Raw genomic sequence first — 23,458 nt, forward strand, 5'->3', positions numbered from 1 at the left:
TCGGCCTCTGGGCCACAGTCCACTTTTTCAGAAAATATTGTTTTCCCTCAAACATACTGATAAAATATTACCTGTGGGCAAAATCTGCTCTCCAGGAGGCCACAAGAGAAACGCTACAACTTCAGCACGTTTGTTTATAACTATGTTTTGACAGATGGCATTTAATTTTTGACCCATTAAATAATGCTCTATTGCATTTCTGTTTAATACACCTTATAGGAGTCTAATGATATTTCAGGAAAGGACCCTAAATCATGTGTGAGAGCACTATCATCCTTTTCATTTCCCAAACTGGAAAGCCAGAGATACAGAGAGAAGTGGCTTTCCTTTGAAGAGAACACTAGTCAGAGGCAAAACCATGAAAACAAAAAACCCCCCAAAACTCCCCCCAATCTCCTGACTCCTGATCCATGGCTGTACTCACAAGACCCTGTGACCTTTTGAACTTTCTGAAACAGAACCATCTGTGGCACTGAAATTAGGGAAATGAAAGGTGATTCTGCATCAGAAGCTTCCTTTAGCACTGATTAAGCCAGCTGACGTGCGCACTGCTTTGACACGTAGGACTGGTGGAAGCCCCCCCTTGGGGATCGCTGTATTTGCAGATACATGTCAGGAAGCAAAAATCCTCCCTTCTCTGTATGCTTGACCTTCTTGAAAGGTTAATGATTATGCTTAGCTAGAAGTCAGGTTCAACTTCATGAAAGGTTTCTCTGAGCAAACCTTTGCTTCAAGTGCTTTCACAGACACCCCAGCACAACGCCTGCCATTCAGCTGACCGAGGCAGGTAAACACCAGAGGTTTCAATGCGCTGAGCACGTTGGCATAGAAAGGAAACAATCTATCTTGAGAAGCAAGTTAAAAAATTTAAAAATCGCAGGTGGAAAAAGGATTAAGACATGACAGGACTAAAAATTCCAAGTGTTATGGAGAGCTTGAATGGTCATTGCACGTGTTACGTAGTTCAAAGCTCTTTCCTGTTAAAAGTACAGGCAGCGTCTGAAACAAGGAAAATACTTTTCCCATTTACAGTACAAAATTAGAAAGATTCACTGTCAAACGATGCCATGGAGGCTACAGAGACAGACAGACTCAAAAGAGGATTAAACAAATTAATGGAGGACAGATCCATTAGTGATTATGAAGCAGAATGGCCCCAAATCCAGCTTTGGCTAAGAACAGCCCTTCACTGCTGCCTGTCAAAAGAAGGGGGGATCTTTCTCTGCCTGTTTTTTTTTTTTCCCTTATAATTTTGTTCCTACCATCTGCTACAACCCCCAGTAAGACACTGTATATTCAATTACACAGACCAGTCTAATCTGACCCAGTAAGCCTTTTTTCATGTTTTTAATACGACCTTCCATGATCTCACAGGAGGCCGAAGCCACAGTCTGTTTTGCATGATTAGTAAGAAAAGTGTTCAGCATGGTACAGAGTCGGCGTTTCTGTCCCCAGGACGTCAACCAGGCTAAACACACCTCTTCACCCTACAGTATGCTTTCCCCCTTCCCTTTGCAGGGCAACACGCTGTTCTCACGGCAGTCACCACAACAAAACCTGGACGGAAAAATCTGCGCAGCCTGAGCTCATGCTGAGATCACAACGGGTCAGGGAGGTGTCACCAGGGGACTCCCGGGTGGCCTGAGGGGCAGAAGGGGCGGCGGGGCCGTGACAAGAGCTCTCCTCCCAGCAAATAAAACACCACAACGTTCAAGAACCTGACTCTACCCACACGGTAGCGGCAGGGGATAAAAGGAGACCATTTCTGTTTCCACTGAATGAATAAGCTTTCATTTGCTTTAAAAAACAACATCTGAGAGAGGAGGGGATCAGGAGACACCAGAAATCACACTGCAATAACGCACAGAACCGACAGGAATGCTGTGAGACTGAGCCTGGAGTGCCCTCTAGGGGTAATAAAGCAGATAAGCCGCATAACCCGAACTACTTCCTTGGGAGAAATCCTGGACCAAAATAAACCTTTCCTTAATGAAGTCATGGTGAGGATTGATTTAGCTGTTATTTACTTGGATTTAAAAAAAGGAATTATCTACCCGCGGTTGGCTGAGTTCTCTTCTTTGTCCTATTTTTCTCTGATCCACAAGGCTGCTGTGACGGTAATTTGGCCTGGATTTTAGGTGGTGTTGCTTTGGAAAAAGGGCTTTCTTCCGCATTAATAGTGACTGAACAGCATTGAGGCATGCATCCCTTGACATTACAACAATAAGCACATAACCAAGATAACTCACAAGATGGAGCACAACCAAAAACTTTGTCCTGAACACACGCACACACACAGCAGAAGCCCGGCTCCGGCGACTCTGGGTGCATCACAGAAGTTACCCCAAGAGTCCCCCGCAGCCGTCACTGATGGCCGTGGGAGACGGCACACACTGGGCTCCACACACCCCTGCAAACCCCCAGCGCTTGCAGCAGCGAGCCCAAAGCTCTGCTCACAGAGGGCCGGGTAACTGGAGGAAGGCAAGCCTGGGGACAGTGCAACAACTCTCCTCCAGGGCTGCACAGCTTTGTCATCCCGCTCTTAAACAGACCTGCTAGTTTCGCACCCTGGGCTCCCTGTCCCATCCCCACCCCGATTCCCACGGAACAGAAGAACAGAGCCACATGTGCTGAAAAAGATATCCCCAGAGGGAGCAAATGGCAGAGGGCTCCGCTGCCAGAGCGAGCTAAACAGACTGCAAAGGGGCAAATTCCACACAGGGCAAAACTAAAGCAGACAACCGAGCTTCTCTCTCTGCTTGTGTCTCTTTGTCCTGAGGAACAATGGTGGTGGTTTGTGCCATACTGCGTTTGCCTTCATAGCATTACCCATATGCCTAGGAGCTCATAGCAAGAGCCAGAACCCCTCTGCTGTAACCGCAGAATAAAAAATGCGTGATAAAGATGCCTCCTCATCATTTTAGTCTTTGAATTAGCAGACAGGAGCATTTGTAGAAGCTACAAAAATATAACTAGAAGGCAAATGTTGCAGCTGCTTGTGTACCTGCACTAGAAAAGTCAACGTAGGGAGCTCCATTTACTCAGCCAAGGACAAAATGTGCCATGTGGCTCGTGTGTGCAGTCACGGATAAGCAACTTGAACCTGAGATATCAATGTTGGTAATGAACTGTTTCCTAAAGAACGTGGATTACTTACAGTTACTATTTGATTAAGAGCTTCAGCACTAGTGGCCCTAAGAATGCTGCAAACAGATCTTAAATAGAAAGAAAGCAACAGATGAAACTTTCTCCTCTGCAAAATAATGAAGTTATTTCTATTACAGTTTTAAAGTCCAGGGAAATCTGAAAAAATTACTCTTACTAAACAAAGCACAAGCAAACCCCAACCCAAAGAATCACAAAACGCTCTCAGTCAGAGATGACCAATGCAGCAGAGGGAAAGGATCTGGACACCAGCTCGGTTTTGTGCAACTGGTTATGCACAGTACATGGCTCCTGGAAGCACCACGTGCCTAAAGCAGTGTCCCCCCAGGTGCTGCTGGATAGCTGGATCTTGTCCCCACGCTCCTCCTGTCCAAGAAAATTCCCCAACACCAGATCACACAAACGCTCCCTGTGTGGTGACAACGACTCATCCCAAGCCCCAGGGTTTACTGTGCTGTGGATATTTTTTCCTAAGTAGGATGAAGATCAGTGTAACAACTTTGCGATAGCCAGCTGCAGACATTACCTGCTGTTGCAGACATCACAGGTATGTCCCTAAAGCAAAACACACCCATGAAATATGGAGGAGAGCACAGAATTCTTCACTGTGCCTCCATGATGATTAAGTCCAGAAAAAAGCAAAAGTCTGATCCTTCTTCTACTCCTTTCCCTAGTATGATCATAAGCAGGCATCATCAGCTGCATCCACATCTACTTTCAGATTAAACAACGCAGTGGAAAAAACAAACAAACAACTCTGCAGCCCTCTCTCAAACCAACAACAGAGCTTTCTACATCCCTCACCTCCAGCTCTGACAAAATGCCAGTGACTGCTTGTGCCTTCCACGTAAGTCTGGGAAATTGAGATCAGTTTTTTTGGCACCAGTGCACAACACATCTCTCCACAGAGGAATTCACTGATGTTCGCAGGAAATGCAACAAAAGCTTCAGAAACTTGATGAACTGTGTCAGTAGAAAAGCGGCCCTAGGAAAAGGTTAGGTGGGATGTATTCTTCATCAGTGTAAGAAGGAATGCAGCCAAGTTTGGGCTGCTGAGAAGGCATGTGCCAAAGCATCTGGGGCGCTAGCGGCATATAAAATGTTCTTAATGTTACCTAGAAGTCTGAATTTAACAGTTCTGTTGGAATAAGACTGTGTTCACCTGCATGGTGCTACATCAGGGAATCATCCTGGCTGCGAACTTGCACGGTTAGTTTCCCTAACCCTGATAAAAGCACTAGGAACTGCAGGCAGCCAGTGCGAGAGTGGTCATCTCTTGAATTCACATCTCCATTACTTCACGCCATCCTCTCAGAAAAGTTTGTAGCTTAGTTTAAGAGTGGCTGATTTTAGTTACATCTGTATCACCTGGAAAGTTTAAAACATCCCAGTGGAACCTAAGACCCTGCCCCACTTTTTACACTCCAGCTGACCCATTGCTTTACACATACAAAGGACTGGAGGATCTCCAGAGACTGCTGCCAGCCTCAACCACCTGTGCTTCCATGAAAAGGTCCTCGGACACCAGAAGAAGGGCACAAGTAGCCAAAGCAAAAGCACTTCAGCGACGCAGGAACCCAAGCACATTTAGCCATTTGCTCAAAAGCCCGCTGGAATCCTAATGCAGAATACCTTCTCTACTTCACAGGTCTCAAGACCAGGTGACTCTTCCCTGACGCGCTATATAATCTTAAGGGAAGGCAGGAGCAGGAATTGGCTGAGAGTTCAGCAGAAGAGAAGCCACTAGGTGCAGGACCTGCAGCCATTCTGGCCTGGGCTCCCAGGCCTAGACTGCAGGGCTGCTTGTTCCAGCCCTTCCTAGCCCTCACCCCTTTCATCTCTCTTTTACTCTAGACGAGCTCTTCTTTCACCTGGCTTTTTTTCCCCATTCCTTCTCTCTTGCTACATGGCTAATTTCTTCCTGACCGAGCAGCCCTCCTCTGCTCCCCATGAAAAAGGCCAAGGTGTACTACATCTGCTAACCTCCTGCTTCCAGTGCCTTGCCTGCTGAGAGTGTTTGCTGAGGCAGAACTACTCTGTTTGTCAAGTCAATGGACAGTGAAGCTTCATTCCTGAGCTATCATCATACGCTTCTGGCTTTTCATAATACATGAGCTAAAAATGTGCCTTCATGGTAAGTATCATGACACGTCAAATAAAGTTTTCCCACAAACACAAGGTTTGGGTTAAGCTGTTTACGCTGGATGTTTGCCCCGGGGTACGTTAAGTGGTTTCAAACGCAGCGTGTTGCAGAACTGCATTTCAGTTTGTGCCAGCAGAGATGCTTCTACCAAAATCCCACATGTGGGCACCATTAGCCATGTTCACAGGCATTAGTAACCCTGGCTTCCATGGTACACAATAAGCCTTTGTTTGAAGCCTGGCACTGTGTTGCGAGAATTAGAGCGCAGCACCGAGGGAAGCCTTGTCAGCAGATGGTTTGACTTGCACAACATGCAAGTTCTCTTTGCTTTTAGTGCTCATATTGCATTCAGGAATTAATGGGGAGCTAGAGGTTGGAAACGCACTCTTGAATCAACCGGAGCAGAAATACCATCAGTAAGAACAAAACTAACCATCTTGGGCTCCGACCAGCAAAAAGGTTCCTCAGAGCCCTAGCTCCAAACGTCATCAGCACAGTGACCAAACGCAGCCACAGAGAGCTCACACCTCCTCTGGGCACAAGGTGTCACTACCACGATTCAGGGCCCAGCAGCCTCTCAGTGAGATGCTGCTGATACCCCACACCAAATCAAGACTCAGGTTCTGAATTTCAGTGGTTTTGTCTGGAACCCACTCACAGATTTCAACAGCAACCTCTTCCTCAAAGAGCATAAGAGAAGCACTGGTTTTCTTTGCCTTTTACTTTTATATAACTAGAGGTGCCAGTTGAAGGACCCTGCAGACTGCATCATCTCTTTACTGAGCTGCTCCTTTCTTCAAACTTCCTCAATACCTTTTTTCTGCTTCCCCAGAAAAAGCAGAGTGGGGCCCTCGTGTCTCCAAAGTCCACTCAGTCCTTGGCATCTCCTCTGACATTGTCAGTAGAGGACATTCTGTCTGAACGATCCCTTTACTGTTTTTAATTTAAGAATACAATAGTTCAGTTGGAAGGGACCTACATGGATCATCAAGTCCACGTGTGTGAGCACTTCAGGGCTAACCCAAAGTGAAAGCACATTACTGAGGGCATTATCCAAATGCCTCTTGAGCACTGACAGCCATGGGGCATCCAGCACCTCTCCAGGAAGCCTGTCCCAGTGTTCGGCCACCCTCATGGTAAAGAATTTTTCCTACTGTCCAGTTTGAGCCTCCCCTGCTGCAGCTTTGTGCCACTCACACGCGTCCTGACATCCGTTACTGGGGGGAAGAGACCGGCGCCTGCCTCTGCGTTTCCCCTCCTCAGGGAGCTGCAGAGAGCCATGAGGTCGCCCCCGGCCTCCTTTTCCCCAAACCAGACAACCGGAGTGTCCTCAGCCTCTCCTCACAGGACATGCCCTCCAGCCCTTCTACCAGCTTTGCTGCCTCCTCTGGATGCTTTCATGTACCTTAACATCCCTTTTAGATCACGGAGCCCAGAACCATATGCAAGGTGAGACCGCTCCAACCCTAAATACAGCGGGAGTAAATCACCTCCTTTGACCACCTGGTTGTTCTGTGTTTAACACACCCACCACAGCATTCTTTTTACTGCACTGTCCCCTAAGCAAAAGGCTACCAGTACATTGCAACAGTCACCAAACAGCAGTCAAACGATCAGAGAAATGACAATTAGACTGACACAGCCTTAAGCTTCTGGGACTCCTTATTGGACAGAGTACAGAAATTACTCCATCTCCAAAAGTTAATGTGCACTGCAAAAATAAAACCAATTCTCAGAACAAAACCAAAAAAAAACACCAAACAACAACAACAAAAAACAACAACTCTTGAAGAGTAGTAAACAAAGACTTTGTCACTAGGATGTTCATGAGCTGAAAGCTAGGCTAATATCAGGGAATATGTCACCATGTACTTCCTATGCTTTTCCCTAGCAGCAAGGACACCGGGTAAAACGAAGTTTTAGCTTGAGCATATATGGCTGTCCTTTGTGTTTTTACAATTGACATTCACATTTAACTCCAGCCCAGGTCAGAACTTACCGTGTGCCAGCCTACGGAAGGAAAGTACAGCTCAATGTCCAGTGCTTGTCCAGAAACCACTGGGGAGTCATCAGACAAGCAGCAGGTGCCATTTCCTACCAGCCTGCACCATCTTAATCTGCATGTGGACAAAGAAGCTCTCTGGAGCCCAATATCTTTTTCCAATAGTACCCCTCTACTTCTGCAGGGTTTTGTTAACAAACTTTGGACAACTCTGAGATTCTTGACATCACATCGAAGTACTAAGCCACTGGGATATAGTAGGAAAGTTCTTGAACTTCTAGGAGTCATTCCCATAACAGAAATAAGGAAAGCAAGCCAAGTCCTTCCATCAGTGGATGTAATCAAGGGATATGCTAGCTTGCAACATCTCTTGCTCTGAGCCAGATGGCAAAAGTTCTAGGTCACGAGCTTAGGATGCCCCTGTTTTAGGAGCAACCTGACCTCTTTATCACAATGTAACCCCACCAAGCACATCTGTAGCAACAAGGTGCCCAGATTCAAGTCCCCCCTATGTTGCCTACAGTCATACCTCTGTCTCAGGCCGAGGAATAAATACTGGGGGTCTCATCTTCAGAGTCAGGTCCCGGAAGTCCCACTCACCAAGCACATATTGCACTGGCATTCTGTGGCAGGCAAAAGCAAACAAACACTTTACGACTATGCTCTGTAACACAGAAAAGTTCTCAGTACTGTGCTTACCTCATTAGTAACCCCTGTGAGAGTGGCTATCTAGACAGCCCTGAGGCCCTCAACTGCATGTACAACATGTACATGCCCTCTCTCTAAGGGAGTTGTAGGAGCTCCATTTCCACAGATCAGTTTGCCATGAAGCAGCAGACCTGGGGAACTACAGGCTAGTTAGCCTCACCTCAATGATGGGGAAGCTCATGGAGCAAATAATCCTGGAGATCGTTTCCAAATATATTAAGGACAGCATGGATTTACAAAGGGAAAGTCACTCCTGGCCAACTGGAGCCCTGTCTGTGTCCAGTGCTGGGCTCCCAGCAGAGGATAGACATGGATGCACTGGAGCAAGTCCAGCAAAGAGCCATTAAGATGATTAAGGGATTGGAGCATCTGACATACAAGGAGACTGAGAAATCCATGGTTAAATTCTGTAAGCACAGAAGGGCTTAATGAAAACATACCGGCATCAGCGTCAGTATTGCCAGTTTCCTGCTCCTCTGTAACATCTCTTAAATCCTCTGTGCTCCCACACAGGACAGACAGATGACTTGCTACCTGACAGCAACAGCAAATGCCTATCACTTGAGTTACCATGAGAAACTGATGCAGCACTAGCTGTAACATGACCTGTCCGCTACTGATGGTCTTCAGCCTTCCCTCTGCTACCATTCTTCTGGCTGCATTAAGCCTGAGGGAAACTCTCCAAAGGAATGACTGCAAGAGGATTCCCCTACCTTTCTAGTCGCCTGTGACACAGCTGCTGGATCTGCTCCTGTTGCACTGCTGTAAGCGGAGTATGGAGTTTTTCGGAGTTCAAGCTCTGAAACTGAAGACATCACTTTAAAACCAGCCCATCTGTGCAGCTTAGGCATTATCTACATTGATGCAAGGGCATCTTCCAGGCAGACCCAGCACACTGACAAGCACACACGGCTGGGACTCTTGGAAACCCTGAACAACTAAGGAGAGCCTACCTATATATTTAAAAACAAACCTGTACAACTGTTCTGCTACTTTTTGGGGTCAGAAGTATAGGCAAAATCAAGATTCATTCCACCAAAGAAGTCAGAGCACAGTGCTAGCGTATATGTAATGGGTTACATTTCATTCCCTACAAAGAAAGCATTTAAGAGATCCCAAGTACTTTATTGGCATTAATAAACTATACCCCGCACTGCCATCTGAAGGAGGAAAAAGTTGTTCCACCTCCTATTTGTGAGATAAAAAGAAGGGCAAGGGATTTGATCAAAATAACAAGGCAAGAGCCCACACAGACCTTAACCCTTTTCCATTACTTAACTGTTTTTGCTCCCAGGACAAATGACACGATGTATTCACTGGATTCTCGTGCCTCAGGGATCCCATTTGTCTCAAACACCTTTTGCCAGTAGCCGACCACATCAATGGCAGTCACCAGCCCAGGTCTTGCACTGCAGCTCTGCCTCAAAGATGACTGCTTGGGGCCACGGACAGGACTTTGACTCAATCCCACTGGCACACACTGAGGCAAAAGACCCAAGAACCTCCTGAGCAGTGGCTGAGTGAGGCATCTCATTCTTGCAAAGTCAGCTCCTGACTTCCACCTGGGTTCCTCCTTTCTGTCTGCTGATCTAATCACTGAGGTGACTCACAGGACACCTGGTGTTGCACAAGCCCCCATGGCTAAGCATCAGCTGGTCATAGTCAATGGATTCTCCTCAGGGCACAGCGAAAAGGGCACTGGCTTGCAGATTTGCTTGCCTAGAAAGAGGACATAAAAGAGGACAGGAAAGTCAGGTGGCAGCTGAACAGCTCTGCCACTGGAACCCATTTCCTAGCAGATCTGCCCATCTCCACAGACCAGAGCTACGAGGAGGCCAGTCTGTGCCCATGGCAAGACAACAGCAAGCGTGCCTACAGAAAGCCACAGGCCTGCCTTCCCTCAGCTCCATCCCCAGGACAGGTCACCCTGCACAAAGGCCTCCCGTCTCTCCTAGCTCTTTTCCCCCTCTCCTATTCAAAGCCCCCAAGTCCCAAGCTTCACACAGAAGACTTTGAGCTCACAGGTTGTGTTTTTTCCACGTTGTTTCCATCCAAGGGGGCTACAGAGCAAGGGAAGGAGAAAAGCTCACAAGGTGCAATGAGAGGGAAGAGAAACACTTGAAAGACACGAAGGCAAACCCAGCCTAAGGGCAGTCAGTCTCTCAGAGAAAATAAGCATTGCCAGAGAGGAAAAAACACACGCACACAAAAAGACGACAACCACTGAGACACTGGGAGACCAAACTTTATAAAACAGCTGCTAAACATCACACTTGAAGCTGCCTTTTAACGGAGGACAGCGCAGCCAGCCCATCTTCCCGCTGCGACCCGCGAGGAACGAGGCCCCTCGGCCCCTGACTCACAGCCCCGCGGGCTCCCCTCAGCGCCCGCTCCTGCCTCAGCGAGCCCCCAGCCTCCCCTCCTCCGCTTCCCCCGGCCGAGCACCGCGCCGACCCCGAGACGCCTCCCGGCCACCGCACGCAGCGGTGCTGGGCAGGGTCAGCTCCCAGCCGGGCCGGCACCGAGCTCCACGGGGCGCAGCCCGGGGCCTGCCGTGCCCGTGCTGCGGGGCGGAGCCGCGCTCCTGCGGGAAACCCAAAGGGAGCGGAGCCCGGGGCGGCACCGGGGGGACCCCCGCAGCTCCCCTGGCTTGCTCCCCCCGCACGCCCTCGCACCGCCGGCAGCCCGCGGCTCCCCGCCCCCTTTCTTTGCAGGGCTCCGCCGCGGGAGCAGGCGAGGACGAAGGGCCCGCACCGGGGCAGGCTGCGGCTCGCCGCGCCCCCCCCCCCGCCGTTACCTCAGCGGCCCCTCAGAGGCGAGCGCGGCCTCCCGGGGGGCGGCCGTACGGGAGAGCGGCCGCCTCAGCCGCCGCGCGTCTGATTGACGGAGCGCCGTCCAACCGCGAGCCGAGCCCTGAGGCCGTCGGCCAATCGCGTTGGGACTGGCAGCGGAGGGGCGGGGCTTACCGGGCGCGGCGCGGCCCCCTCCCCTCCTGCGGGCAGCGCGGCCCCGGCCCGGCCCCAGCGGCGGCGCCCCGCGGGCAGCGCTCAGTAAGTGGCGGCCCCGCGGGGGTGGGCCGGGCCGGGCCGGGCCGGGCCGTGAGGGGCGCTGCGAGCCGCGGCCGCCCGCCCGCCCGGGGCCGCTTCAGCCGGGCCGGCAGCGGCGGGGAGGCGCCGCTCGGCGCTGGCCTCCCTCGAGCCGCGGCTCCGCGCCCGCTGCCCGGGGGGACCCCGCCGCGCTCCGGGGCCGGGGCTGCCGGCAGCGCCCGGCGCGGCGGCCTCACGGAGCGGCGGGGAGGCGGCGGTGTGAGGCAGCGACCAGCGCCTTCCGTTCTCCTTCTCCGCAGCCCCGGCGCCGAGGTCGTGGCCGTGCGAGGAGCGGCTGGTGGAGCACCGCCAGCTCGCCGCAGCCGAGCGCCCGGACCCGCTGCGCCTCGCGTCGGACCCGCGGCCGGGCGGCGGCCGTGCCTGGCCCTGGAGCAGCCGTCGGAGACCCGGAGCAGCGCCCAGCCCGCAGGTCGAGGCTCCGGCGCCACGATGACAGCCGGGAAAGGAAGGTGGTGGTGGGAGAGGTCACGCGCCCCCTGCGTAAGCCGTGGGCCCTGGGCGCTCGGCCTCCCAGGCTGGCCCCCTGCAGCGCGGGCCAGGAGGGGCTTGGGAGCAGAAATACTCTCGGCTGGCCCAGGGACTGGGTGTCTGAGCTCTGCTGGGAACCTTTCAGCCAGAGTTGGGCTTGGGAACCCTTCAGCATGGGCAGGATGCTGAGGGCATAACCCCTCTCGCCCCCCCCTCCATCCCCAGTTGGCCAGATTTTCAGCCAGCTGATTTTAACCTAACTTTTCTTCAGAGGAGCAGTGCACAGCAGCACAATATCTGGCCCATATGGAAGGGGGCCTTACCCAAAGGCTTGAAATCAGCTTCAGCATCCAAGTGGTTTTCCAAAACTGACACTGAATTGAGATGGAGGCTAATCCGTTATGCTTCCAAAATTCAGCAGCTCTTTGGCATCTTGAGCTATGCTTTGAGCAGCCCTGAGGCCTGCTTCACTGCTTTCACTGAGGTTCCTTTTCCAATTTTTGTTTCCTTGGTTGTGGCTTTTTATAAAACATCAAGTATCGTCATGGAGGGTTTCTCTGAATAGCAGAAATCGATGGTTCTCTCCGAGCAGCCGCTCTGCCTGCCCTGCCCCATACCTGTGTAACAGTTCCCTCCCTTCCCCTGCTGGGCCATGGCTGCTGCTGTGGCACTCGGCTTTCAAATTTGTCATCTCTGGGCCTGGGCGTCCACCGCCGCTGAGCTCCACTGTAGTCAGTGGTGGAATCCAGGTGCTGTCTGGTTTGGTGGTCAGTGAAGGACGCTTTCCCATTCAGCCACAAAGAACCCGTGTCTCAGTGTGATGGTAGGTGGCACCAGGCCAGAAGTGCTATCTACTTTCACGTTTCTCTAGAAACTCACGGGAGTTTGACATGTTCCACAAGTCTCCCAGGCACTTCGAAATCTCCCGGCAGCTCCTGCTTCACAAAGTTGTTCACTGGGAATTGTGAGACAGGGTCTGCGTGTGTGGTGAGAGGTCTGCATGCTCGGGGAGATGCAGGACAAGTGCTGTGCAAGTCGCGATGGCTAGTCAGGCTGCTGGCAGACCACGCGGAGGCCTGGAGCTGTTTGCCTGGTGTGATTTCTCTGCTTCAGTTGTTAGTGACAGATGTTGATCATGCTGCTTAACGCAGTTACGGACAGCAGTAAGGCATCGCAGTAATGGGAACTGCGCAATAACCTTGCCCAGAATAGAACAGTAGAGCTGAACAATGGCTCATTTCTCTTTGCAAGCACATCTTTTTCTATTCAGAGCTCATTAACCCCTGTGTCCTGGTTGCATTCCAGTTCAGAGATGTAACGTCTGCTAAAGTACAGAGAAATTATCAGAGGACTGCTGCTGTAGTTCTTGGGATCTGTATTACTCTGCTCCAGAGGTAGCTGTGTTTTCACTGAAGCAATTGCTGAACTAAGGCTATATACAGTGATTTTTATAAACAAAGTTGTGCAGATACTTCCCATAGGATCATCCCATGGTGTTTTGCAACTCCTGATCATTTCCACAATAGAAGCATGAAAACAATTAAAGCCTTTCATGTTTTCAGCATGAATAGATCTGTCAAATTTCACAACTGCAATCCAAAATGGGACCCGTTTTAAAATTAATACCAATAATTAGCAGTGCATGACTAAGCCTGAGTGGGTGCTTTCACGGGGGACTTGAGAAATACCGTCTTTAGCAGCAGATGGGGGACCAGTGCAACCCGCTGCTTTAAGGAAGCTGCCTTCCAGAGTGCGTGGGCTGAGGGGCAGTGGGTGGATGGACAGGGCAGTGACTTGCCAGTCAGCAGTGACTGGTTCGGAGGGCAGTCCTGCTTCGGATTCAGTAGAAAAACACCTCGAATTATGGATGCCTCAGAGGTGATTGCTGTTTTACTGGATCTGTTCTCACTGGTAAACTTGAGGGGATCTCTGTAACTTTCTGTAAATTGAAAGCAATTCAGACAGAAGAGAAGCAGGAAGATGCTATTTTTCTGGTATGGATGGAGGCCACCTGGCTCAGCCTGGAGCAGACAAAGGCAGGGGCTCTGAGGCTGGCCCCACACAGATCTGCCAAGTGCCTGCAAGGAGCTGAGCTGAAGTAGTGAGGGGAGAGCAAATCACTGACTTCAGCTGAATCAGGCAGCACTTTGGAGGCTCTTTCAGGGGAAAAATGGTTTGTTTATTTATTTTTTTTCCCTTATTTTGAGTGGGCATCTCTGAGCTGCTCTCAAAAATTGTGCTAGTTAATTGGGAGGCTTTGGGAAAGGTGCCTGTCTCTATTTGCACTATGTGTCTGCTCTCTTCCTTTCCAAGGCAGAAACCAGTGTGGTTCCATGAAGAAAAGCCATCAGCGATGATGCTACAAGATAGGTCTCACATGAGGGTCCTTGAAATGAGGGGCAGCTCTCCACTACTGTAGCTGGAACTCGTCTCTTGAGCGGCTGGAGACAACAGCTTGGTAAAAGAAGCTACCAGGAGCTGGCAGGATGAGTTACAGCTCACCCTCTGTACATGACTTGTATCACAGCCCCACTGCAACGGCCAAGCCAGACCCAGGAACAACTCTGGATGTGACTGTACCAGAAACAGCTACCGTAAGCCCTGAGACTACTAGTTTCAACAGCACCAAAATCCCAGATGTGGCCAGCAGTGGACCCAGCATGAGCACAATGCTGCTGTCCTTTGGGATCATTACTGTGATTGGGTTGGCTGTAGCTATGGTAAGAGACCCTGCTAAATAGTTCTCTGTCTGTCGAGGGTGGGGGGTATCAAAGGGGCTCTAGGACCGATTTGGGTTGAATAACTTCTGTGTGTTATATTAAAGGCTCACCCAGAACTGGTGGGAACTGATAGTTCCCAAGATCCTTTTCTTTTTAAGGCCTTTATCCAGTGCTCCAACACTTCTGCAGTCTCCCTGGGGTCTAGTCTGAGCAGGCTGCTCAGCAGGCCTAGAGGAATCCATATATAGCATCGGTTTTTATTTTTAATAGCAAGAGGAAGTTCAATTAAAAGAACACAAAGCAGCAGCAGACTGACAAACAAGTCAGTCTATTCTGACTTGTTAACTGGAACAGCTGCATTGATTTAAACCTTGTCAACACCAGGGGCCCACAAGAAAGTTCATCCAATTTAACTTTTAAAGCAGACCGTTGAACCATGTTAATCTCCTCTGTGGGCATGGCTTTATAAAGTAAGGCAGCCTAAATTCATTTTACCTTGACTCATTCTAGACTGCATTTCTGAGGTTCTACTTGCTGGGTATCAGCAGAGTCCTCCAGGATTTGCTGCATGTAACTAATGTTGCTATTAATGCTTTAGGTAGAAGCTTTCAGAAACTAGTTCTGGGCCTGACAGAGACAATGCAAGTGCTGCAGTTTTCTTTCAATATATAACCAGATCGTTTACCTGCCAACAGAGAACGAAGGTAGCAGCAAGCTCCCATTCCTCGTATGAGGAAGAGCTTCACTAATACAACCAGCAGAGGAGCCTATGGAAAGGGACTACTGCAAAATTTCATTGCGGGCCCAAGGAGGAGTTTCTCCAAAAGCCCCTAAAGAGAACCTGGAAACATTATCCTGGAAACGGTCTTAAGTTCCCGAGAGCAGCAGCCAGCGTTCGTAGTTCTCAGAACAAGGCTCTGGAGGCCAAAAGCCTCGCTTTCCTCCCAGCCCAACCACTCTTACTGGCTGACATGAGGCAAGTCACTGAGCATGCCCTCTTTGCTTCTTCCCTTTGTACTGGGGAGGGGGTAACGATGCTTCTATGCTGTAGGACTCTGCAGTTGAAAACCACAAATGGAAGGTTCTTCATTCACTCTTAAATTGCAATATATGGCCTGCAGCCACCAGAAATGTGCTAAGCTACACTTAATATACACCTAATACTCTGACTACTACTAACACACCTAATAAAAGGCCACTCGAGCACTCAGTGTCAGACTGGATGTGCTATCAAGCTTACACTGATGTATATGAAATGTCAGTTTCAGTTGTCACTTCTCCCTTCCCTCTGCTTTGGTGCACAGTGACATCAGACTTGCTACGCCTCCTTTCTGTGTGTCCTGTACCGAAATTTTCTCGCCCCAGCTGATCTCCATCCTACTGGGACTGTTGTAATGATGGTTTTCTTTCTCCTTCAGGTTCTGTATATCAGGAAGAGGAAGAGGTGAGTAACATCTCTTGGTAGCTGAAGGAAACTCAAAAAAAACAGGTGTTTCAAAATCCAGGCAGAGCTAGGAAGTAGAGCAGGAGATGGGGAGAGCGTAAGGAACGTTTGTCTGAGAGCAAGCATACGAGCAGCCAGCTGCATGTGAATGAGGCAGGATCAGGGACTCAGCACTCCGTCTTCTAAAACCAGAGCTTCCAAGGCTCCTTTGCAGTTTTGGGAAGGACAACATTGTTGACCAGGAGGAGGTTGGGGATCCTGTGAGCTCTTCATGCTTCATCTGTGAAATGCACTAAAAAAGAGGAAAGGATCAGGAGTGTATAAAGAAGCTGGAAACTCTGATGTGTGAGGCATGGGTCTCACATTTCAACTGTTCCCAGATCTCCGTGCTTCCCAACAGCCCAAGCCAATGACAGTGGCCTTGCAAGTGCCTCTTTAGCTGCAGTCACAGCAATGCCAGCAGCTTAGTGCAGAGATGCAGCTTTCTAGCCTGAGACTTATTGTCTTAATTTCCTTGTTAAGCTCCCATCTGAAAGTGGAGAAGACAGCAGCATGCAGGGAGACGCACTTCTTGATTTTTCCATCTCTGACAGCAGAGGCAGTGAAGATCTGCTAGCTGTGGTAATCCCTGTCTGATTCCTTGTGGCAGGGCCACAGGCCTTCTAGAAGTGCTGCTGCCCACTATGAAATTTCCAAGCCTACCCGTGCAGCCCAGGTCTGGGTACTGCCACAAGAGAAGCTAATGCTTGGCCTGTAAACAGCGCTGCTGGAGATAATGGCTGTGTTGGCAAACCTGTGCAGAGGCAGGGAGGGAATGTGTCATCCTAACACTTGCCAAAACAGGTATTTGTGGTGACACTGCCAATAAGAGCTTGGGTGTTTCCTTTCCCCAACCCCCAAAACTCAGCTACAGCCTAAGTGTTTTCACAGGAGCATGGCCACACATCCATCCTACATCACTGACCTGCCTGCTATTTAGGGAGACCCTTTGCGGTAATGCTTTATAGCTCTGTTACTTGAAGTAATGATATAAGAGTAAGAACAACCTGTCCACATGCATCAGCCTCCCACGAGTCTCTCTTTCCTATTTTCTATTTATTATATTTCTGTTTATTATTTTCTATTTATTATTATATACTTCCAGTCAAGTATATAGTTTGACAAGTATAGTTGAAGTACTGCTCTTAGGCCGCTGGAGCTAAAAGCAGACTTGTGCTGGCAGGCATACTGTGACATGGCAGGACTGGCTGTCATGGCAGAGGGGCAGGGAGAGGAGTTGCAAAATGCCTAGTCAGTATATTCCACCCTCTTGTTTCTTCCATGAAATAAAGCTTTTTCTGAGCTTTATTAGGTCTGCAGATACTTAAAATCCCCATTTGATTCCTCCATGCGTAATGCCTGCCAACATAGATTAGTGAAGGCAATTAATCCCTGGAGCTGCACTTGGGGCATCTTCCAGTTGTGTGTAGTAGGTTCTTATCCTCCTCCCCACAGGACAAGGTTGTGACCATTATCCAGAAAGCAGCAACAAGAGCTGAATCCTCATGCAGAATGAGAAACAGTATGCAGAAGGCTTTATCTGTGGAGCGGGGAAGGCAGCCTGAGCGTCTGTCCTGTCTTTTGGTTTTCTTTTTACCAACCCTTTGCCTTCCCTCCTGCGGCAGGTTGGAGAAGCTACGGCACCAGCTCATGCCAATGTACAACTTTGATCCCACTGAAGAGCAGGATGAACTGGAGCAGGAGCTGCTTGAACATGGGCGAGATGCAGCATCTTCCCAGGCATCACAGAGCAAGGTAGGCGGCAGTGGCCAGCCAGTCTGTTATCACAGCCACTGGCACCTGCACTGCTTTTGTTACAGGGCTAAGGAGTTTTTGTAGGGTTGTACTGTAATTAAACCATACGAGACTCCGCGAGGGCTTTCCCCATCTCAGCCAGCCCTGGAAACAGGCACCTTGAGCATTTTGGAGTGCTTAGGATGATTTGAAGAGTAAGGCAACTAGGACAAAGAGCCTGGGGAGGGTAAGTGCTGTCACTACTCAGCTATGAGAGAGAACAGGGGAATTTCAGCAATTAAGGGTGAGTTTATTACAGTTTACCACCTAGGGCACCACAGGGGAACAGTAGGATCCATGCCATTTTCTGGGAGAAGGGGCTTCAATGCTCACAAGGTGCTGAGGCTCCCTTGTCCTGCCCCTGAAAATAAAAACATTTCCACCCAGTTTTAAGGTATCTCTGTTTTGCCTAATGCTATGAGTGTGAAACAAGGTCTTGTGAAGGGAAAGCCTGTAGTTGTGAACACTGAACTGTGTTGCAAGCCCTGAGGAAGGCAGGCAGAAAGCCTGTGCATTGCTGTGGCTTGGCACATCTGATCTTGTCAGCACCTCCAGGCCAACCCGGCTGGGCACAGAGCAGGCAAGGCTCAAAAAGAGAAAAGGGAGGAGAGTTTTCTATTTGAATTTGGGGAAAATGGAGGAAGGCTTTGCTTTGACCACTTCTGAGTGTTCAAAGGCATGGAGTGTACTGAGAAATGATAAGGTCATCAGAGACCACTGGCTTCCTACATTTGTGAGTTAGGAGAGAGCTTGATGCCAGGTGTTTTTGGTTAATGGTCCAGATGGGTCTTTGTCAAGAGGCTGTCTCCTTCCCCATTGTACCAAGAGGAAGGAGAAATAGGGAAGAAGAGCTTCTCACCATTGCAGCCAGTTTCATAGTGTTCTTTGTTTCCTTTGTCACCACTATCGCACACAAAAAGCCTTTCTGTAATACAGAGCCAGCAAGGATGGTTGGAACAGGTACGTCTCTTAGCCAGTGATGCAACCTCCCCTTAGAGTAGACATCTCTCCTTTCCCGAATTCCTCTCCAGCTGTTCCATATCGCCCTTGCTTTTCCAGTTCTAGGAGCATGAATTCTCCCAAACATGTCTTGGTTTCCACACTCTTTATAGCTTCAGATAACCTGTAGCAAGCTTGGTGTGGGGAGAAAGGAAGAAAGAAGAAAATAAATACAACTGCAATTATAAAATACTTACCTTGAAGGATGCTTCCCAGCCTGACAAAGAGCACACAGCAGATGTGTTGCAATATGGATGATAATCAGCATGTTCTATACACTGGTTTGGGAAAGTAGAGAAATAATGCCGTATAAAAGCAAAGGATCTTGTTCTCTGAGCAGCACAAACATCAGAGCCCTCTATCAGTGCACACAGAGTACTTCCCTTCAGGTAATAAAGAGGGGAAATGACAAGGCCAGAGTTAAACTTAGCACAGTAAAAGTGCATGCTCTCTGTATAGTGACTGGCCAGCAGGATACCTTAGATCCCTCCAGAGCTTGCTAATGCACAGACACCTCTGCTTGGAAAGTACGTGAGTTTAAAGATTTTATGGAACATGAGAGGGAGTCTAAACCAGCAGCCAAGGATCAGTTTGTGGCATGTTTCCAGGCCTTCTTGAGGTTTCAAGTCTTTTTATGCTGCCTTGAGTGTATAAAACAGTGAGTTCATGGCAAATCTGTGGAGTCCTGGATAAGCTACACCCTGTAATCCAATGATGTGGAGATTTTGAATTGGCATGGTTGTGCTGACTTGCTCTGTGGCTTGTTGTATTTTTCTGTTGCAGCCTTGGTAGTATCATGTTAGTCTATCAGCCCCACCTTGAGTAGAATAGAATAGAGCAGAATAGAATAGTTCACTTGGAAGAGACTACAAAGTTCATAAAGTACAATTTCCTGAGCGCTTCAGATCTAACCAAAAATTAAAGCATATTAATGAGGGCATTATCCAAATGCCTCTTGAGCACCGACAGCCATGGGGCATCCAGCACCTCTCCAGGAAGCCTGTCCCAGTGTTTGGCCACCCTCACCATAAAGAAATGTTTCTTAACAACCAGCCTGAGCCTCCCCTGCGGCAGCTTTGTGCCGCTCCCATGCATCCTGACATCCGTTACTGGGGGGAAGAGACTGGTGCCTGCCTCTGCATTTCCCCTCCTCAAGGAGCTGCAGAGAGCCATGAGGTCGCCCCCTGGCCTCTTTTTCCCCAAACCAGACAAGCCAAGTGTCCTCGCAGGACATGCCTTCCAGCCCTTCTACCAGCTTTGCTGCCCTTAGTAAGAGGCTGAATGTAGTTATGATACTGTGCAGTCTGTGCACAGGGTCATGCACACGAGAAAAAGCAGACTTGCTGGGTCTCATCTTTCACTGCTTCAATGCAGATTCTGCTGACGAATCAAGGAGCCCTCCAAAGACCCAGCCGTCTTGTGTTCACAGACGTTGCCAATGCCATCAATGCATGAACAATACCTGCCCCTGCTCTGGGATTGTGCCGAGACTGGGGAGGATGGAGCCAACAAACCATTGACTTCTCACGAGCATGGCTGAGTCCCGGAGCCCAGCTCGTCACTCTGCTGGTTTGTGGTACAGATGGGCACAAGCACTGGGAACAGTCGTGACTTTGGGAAGAAAACCCTTTGTGATGGCAGTAGCATTTTTTGATGCCTCCGTTACTACTAAAGGGTTCTGAGCTGCCTTGCTCTGGGTTCTGGGCTGGTGCTGACAGACACCATCTACCAGGCCGCATGCTTAGGAACAGTGCCCGCTTTGTTGTAGCGTAACTTATCGGAGCACACGTGTGAGCGCTCTGGGTCAGGGAGAGAGGAGAGGTGCATGTTTCACACAGCTTCCCTGTTGGCTTTGTGCCACCAGATCCCCGGGAAAGTGATGAATGAGCCTCCCTGTGCAGCTTTGGCAGACCCTGGAGGGCTGACTGGTGGCAAAGCCTCTTTGAGCTGGGAAAGCTGACTCTCCTAGCTGAGTGGTAATCTGGGGCACACGAGGGAAAACACGTACCATGGGCTTATCCCATTGTGGCATGTGTGATGCTGATAAATGTGAGCCTGGGCTGATGTTGCAGCATGGGGAATTCACTAGCTCTAAGAAGTGAAATGGTGAACGTTTGGCTGATAACTTCTTAACTGAGGAGATGATCTGTGAATATCCCAAATCAGGGCTGCCATATGTAGAGAGGGGATTTCACACAGCTAGAGGCAGGGGCTGTCACATCTAGCTACATGACTCCCTGCCACTGACCTGGGAACGCCAGTGCCTGAGCCAGAGAGAGGAATTGAACACTGAAGAGAACTGGGGCCCTGATACCACGTATCCCCGGGGCTTCAGCTCAGGGAAGTTTTTACAGTGCAGAGAGAAGATTAAGCCTTGATTTTTCTTCTTTTGAATGAGGATTAACAGGTATTGGCTCCACATTACAACTAGTGTGCCTAGAGGTGGCTGAACATCTGGTTGCTTTCTTACCTGCTAGGACCTGCAGTCAGTCTTCTCCCTGCTGAAGGAAACAGAGTTTTGTGTTAGCCTTTGCTCGTGTTACCTGCTAGTGCAGAAGGTGGGTCCAGGCAGGTAAGCCAGCAGTTCCCCTGTAACCCTGAAGCACCCCGCTGCCTGCATGTCCCTCAGGGCTGCAGGAGAGAGAGTGTGAAGGGGTCTCTGGCCACCTTGGCATGCTGCAGTGCAGCATGAGGGCTGTCCTCCTCAGAGCCTCTGGTGGCCACCAGCCTAGAGTGCTGCTGGCCAGCACAGTGGCCAGGGGCTGGCAGCAGGGTCCAGGCTGGGCTCTCACACTGCAAAGAGCATGGCAGAAAGGACAAGAGGAGGGTCCAGTACAACCAGAGCATCAGGCATATGCCCCATCCTCCCTGCCCAGTTCCTTAGTCATGAAACTGCAGGGAAAATCAAAAGAAGGGATGTGCGTCTGTCCACCCTGTTTGGACATCGTGATCCGGGGGAAGGGATGTTCCTTTTTGCTGCCAGAGATCGACCCTCACTCCTGGTTGGGTGGTGGCTTTAGATCCCTGGAGGTGAACGCACAAATCAAACTGTCTCACTGCTGTGTTAGTGGTGCACAAACGTCGGTCCCTGGCCATATACTACTCGCCTACTGATTTTTCTGCAGCACATGCGTTTGTCAGATCCTATTCCATCCGCAGCACCAGTTAAGAGGGAATCAGGGCCAGCCAAAATTTGAATGCAGATCTAAAGGTGAGCTTTCTGCAAGGAGGCGTTTCACTGAGTGGCAATTCAGGTATCACGTGCTTTGTTGCAAGTTTGGGCCTGCTAGCTAGTTTCTGTTCTCCCAGATCCTGTTTTTTTGCTTCCCACTGTGATTTTCCTTTGCTATTCACAGATGCAAACGCTTTCCTGTGCACATGCCACTGACCCCTGCCGCAGCGAACAGTTTCTCACCAGCTCTACCTTCTTCACTACACAGCTTCCCTCATGGCATTTTTGCGGGACAGTGTTGCTTTATTTTTTCAGTATCCCCCTTCCTTTTTAAAACCAGAGAGTTCTGAAAGTGTAGTAAGTCTAGGAGCGTCAGCATGTGTAGAAAATGGCCCATCCTTTATAACTGGTAGATATGGCAGGAGGCATTCCCAGCTTGCCGAGGTTTGCGCGCCAGGGAGACTGCTGGAAGGGGGTGTGGGTACAAATACTTGGTGTAATCTGGTGTAGGTCCTTAGCATTTGGAGGCCACCATCTGTGGGTCTTCCCCGAGGTTATGCTTACATGACCAGCTAAAAAAAGCAACCCCCACCCCACCCCTGCCTCAACTTACCATCTCTTTATCTCCTCCGAGTGCTCCCTGAGGACAGCCAGCCACAGAGATGTCAGATTTTTCCCTTCAGCAGCTGGCACATCATTGCCTGTCACGCTCCTGTGCTTTGCAGCAGGATGGGGACGCAAGCGGTGGCAATGGTGCATGCCCTAACCTGCAAGCGTTCAACCCCTAGAACTCATAGGACTGGAACTTTGTTGTTGTCATTTTACACTCTATAAAAGGCAACCATAAGCTGGCTGTTGCCTCAGACCACTCCATGTATTGCACAGGCAGCTGCCAAGCAGTGCATCTGCCAGCTCGGGTACAAAAACAGGCACCTTGTTCCACGTTAATGCTGAGATATCTCATATAACAAACACACCTGCAGAGGAATTCTCTTTAACCATTCTTCCTGCAATGGTAGGCTTTGTCCTGTGATGACTGCCCTTAGATTAAAGAAGTACAGAAAATAAGACTAAAAGAATATTACGGGTATTTGCTGGGCTTCTACTGGAGTATTCTTTTAGTTCAATAGCGCCTTCACTCACAGTTCTTGGACGTATATGTACAACTTAGCAGAAGCATTATGATGTAATTTAATTCAAGTGTTTCTGTGTCTTAAGCATTTAAATATAATTAAAGTATTTACATGAAATGTTGTGTGATTTTCTTTTTTCCCTACTATTTACATTTTCCAGGGAAAACTGGAGTATACCCTTGGTACCTGTTGGTAACTTTGTACACAGTGAATTCCCCTAATCTTTCAAAGTGTGAAGTAAGCATCAAAAACTTCAAACGACAAGCTCTGCAGAGTTAAAAGTTTAGTATTCCTCTGTGTGGAAACTCAGACCCCTATGGGGAGGCTTAGTGGAGAAGTCAGGAAGGCAGGCGCTTCCAGCCTAGCACATCCCAGGCACCCAGAGTGCAGGAGGACAAATTCCAACTTGTCTGTTGGCCATATTTTCCTTAAACCAGCTGAATTCTGAGACAAACTCTGGATTTATTGGGTTACCTGCAGTTCTGTCCAGGACAGCTTCACCCACATTGGGTGAACATTGTGGGCAGCACCATTGGCAGCTCCATGGTGATATTTTTAGTGTGT

The 23,458-nt window shown here is 49.5% G+C and overlaps 2 protein-coding genes across 13 annotated transcripts in view; one reads left to right on the forward strand and one right to left on the reverse strand.

Annotated features, from left to right (window-relative positions):
- Positions 1-10,958, reverse strand: part of HEMK1 (HemK methyltransferase 1, mitochondrial release factors N(5)-glutamine) — a 32,578-nt gene extending 21,620 nt beyond the window's left edge. Inside the window, exons 1-5 of one of the 4 annotated variants that reach the window (XM_080606325.1) lie at positions 10,694-10,799; positions 10,041-10,078; positions 9,298-9,737; positions 8,732-8,823; positions 7,840-7,933 (exon numbers count right to left, since the gene is read on the reverse strand). In XM_080606325.1, the coding sequence (XP_080462451.1) occupies positions 7,840-7,933; positions 8,732-8,823; positions 9,298-9,552 (441 nt within the window). In that variant the 5' untranslated portion in view covers positions 9,553-9,737; positions 10,041-10,078; positions 10,694-10,799. The other 3 variants (XM_080606322.1, XM_080606323.1, XM_080606324.1) reach the window with 3 other exon arrangements.
- A 14-nt stretch (positions 10,959-10,972) lies between these two features.
- On the forward strand, positions 10,973-23,011 carry LOC308200473 (uncharacterized protein C3orf18 homolog). Of its 9 annotated transcripts, none has more exons than XM_080606330.1 (6): positions 10,973-11,068; positions 11,365-13,766; positions 13,907-14,313; positions 15,732-15,757; positions 17,422-17,551; positions 19,964-23,011. In XM_080606330.1, exons 3-6 carry the CDS (start codon positions 14,080-14,082, stop codon positions 20,042-20,044), a joined length of 471 nt encoding a protein of 156 aa, XP_080462456.1. In that variant the 5' UTR covers positions 10,973-11,068; positions 11,365-13,766; positions 13,907-14,079; the 3' UTR covers positions 20,045-23,011. The 9 variants fall into 9 exon arrangements, with proteins under 9 accessions (XP_080462456.1, XP_080462457.1, XP_080462459.1 ...); XM_080606331.1 differs by having other exon boundaries at positions 13,911-14,313; XM_080606333.1 differs by having other exon boundaries at positions 11,365-11,605.
- Positions 23,012-23,458: the final 447 nt, after the last annotated feature.

Source organism: Anser brachyrhynchus (genome assembly GCF_964034855.1).
Source record: "Anser brachyrhynchus genome assembly, chromosome: 10".
In the NCBI taxonomy this organism is placed as follows: Eukaryota; Metazoa; Chordata; class Aves; order Anseriformes; family Anatidae; genus Anser; species Anser brachyrhynchus.

What these genes read in the sequence shown, in the direction of transcription:
- LOC308200473 (XM_080606330.1), top strand. Translation starts at nt 14,080, where the DNA reads ATGAGTTACAGCTCACCCTCTGTACATGACTTGTATCACAGCCCCACT. An exon ending in TTGGGTTGGCTGTAGCTATG is followed by an intron (nt 14,314 to 15,731) that starts GTAAGAGACCCT and finishes TTTCTCCTTCAG; the next exon opens with GTTCTGTATATCAGGAAGAG. An exon ending in TATATCAGGAAGAGGAAGAG is followed by an intron (nt 15,758 to 17,421) that starts GTGAGTAACATC and finishes CTCCTGCGGCAG; the next exon opens with GTTGGAGAAGCTACGGCACC.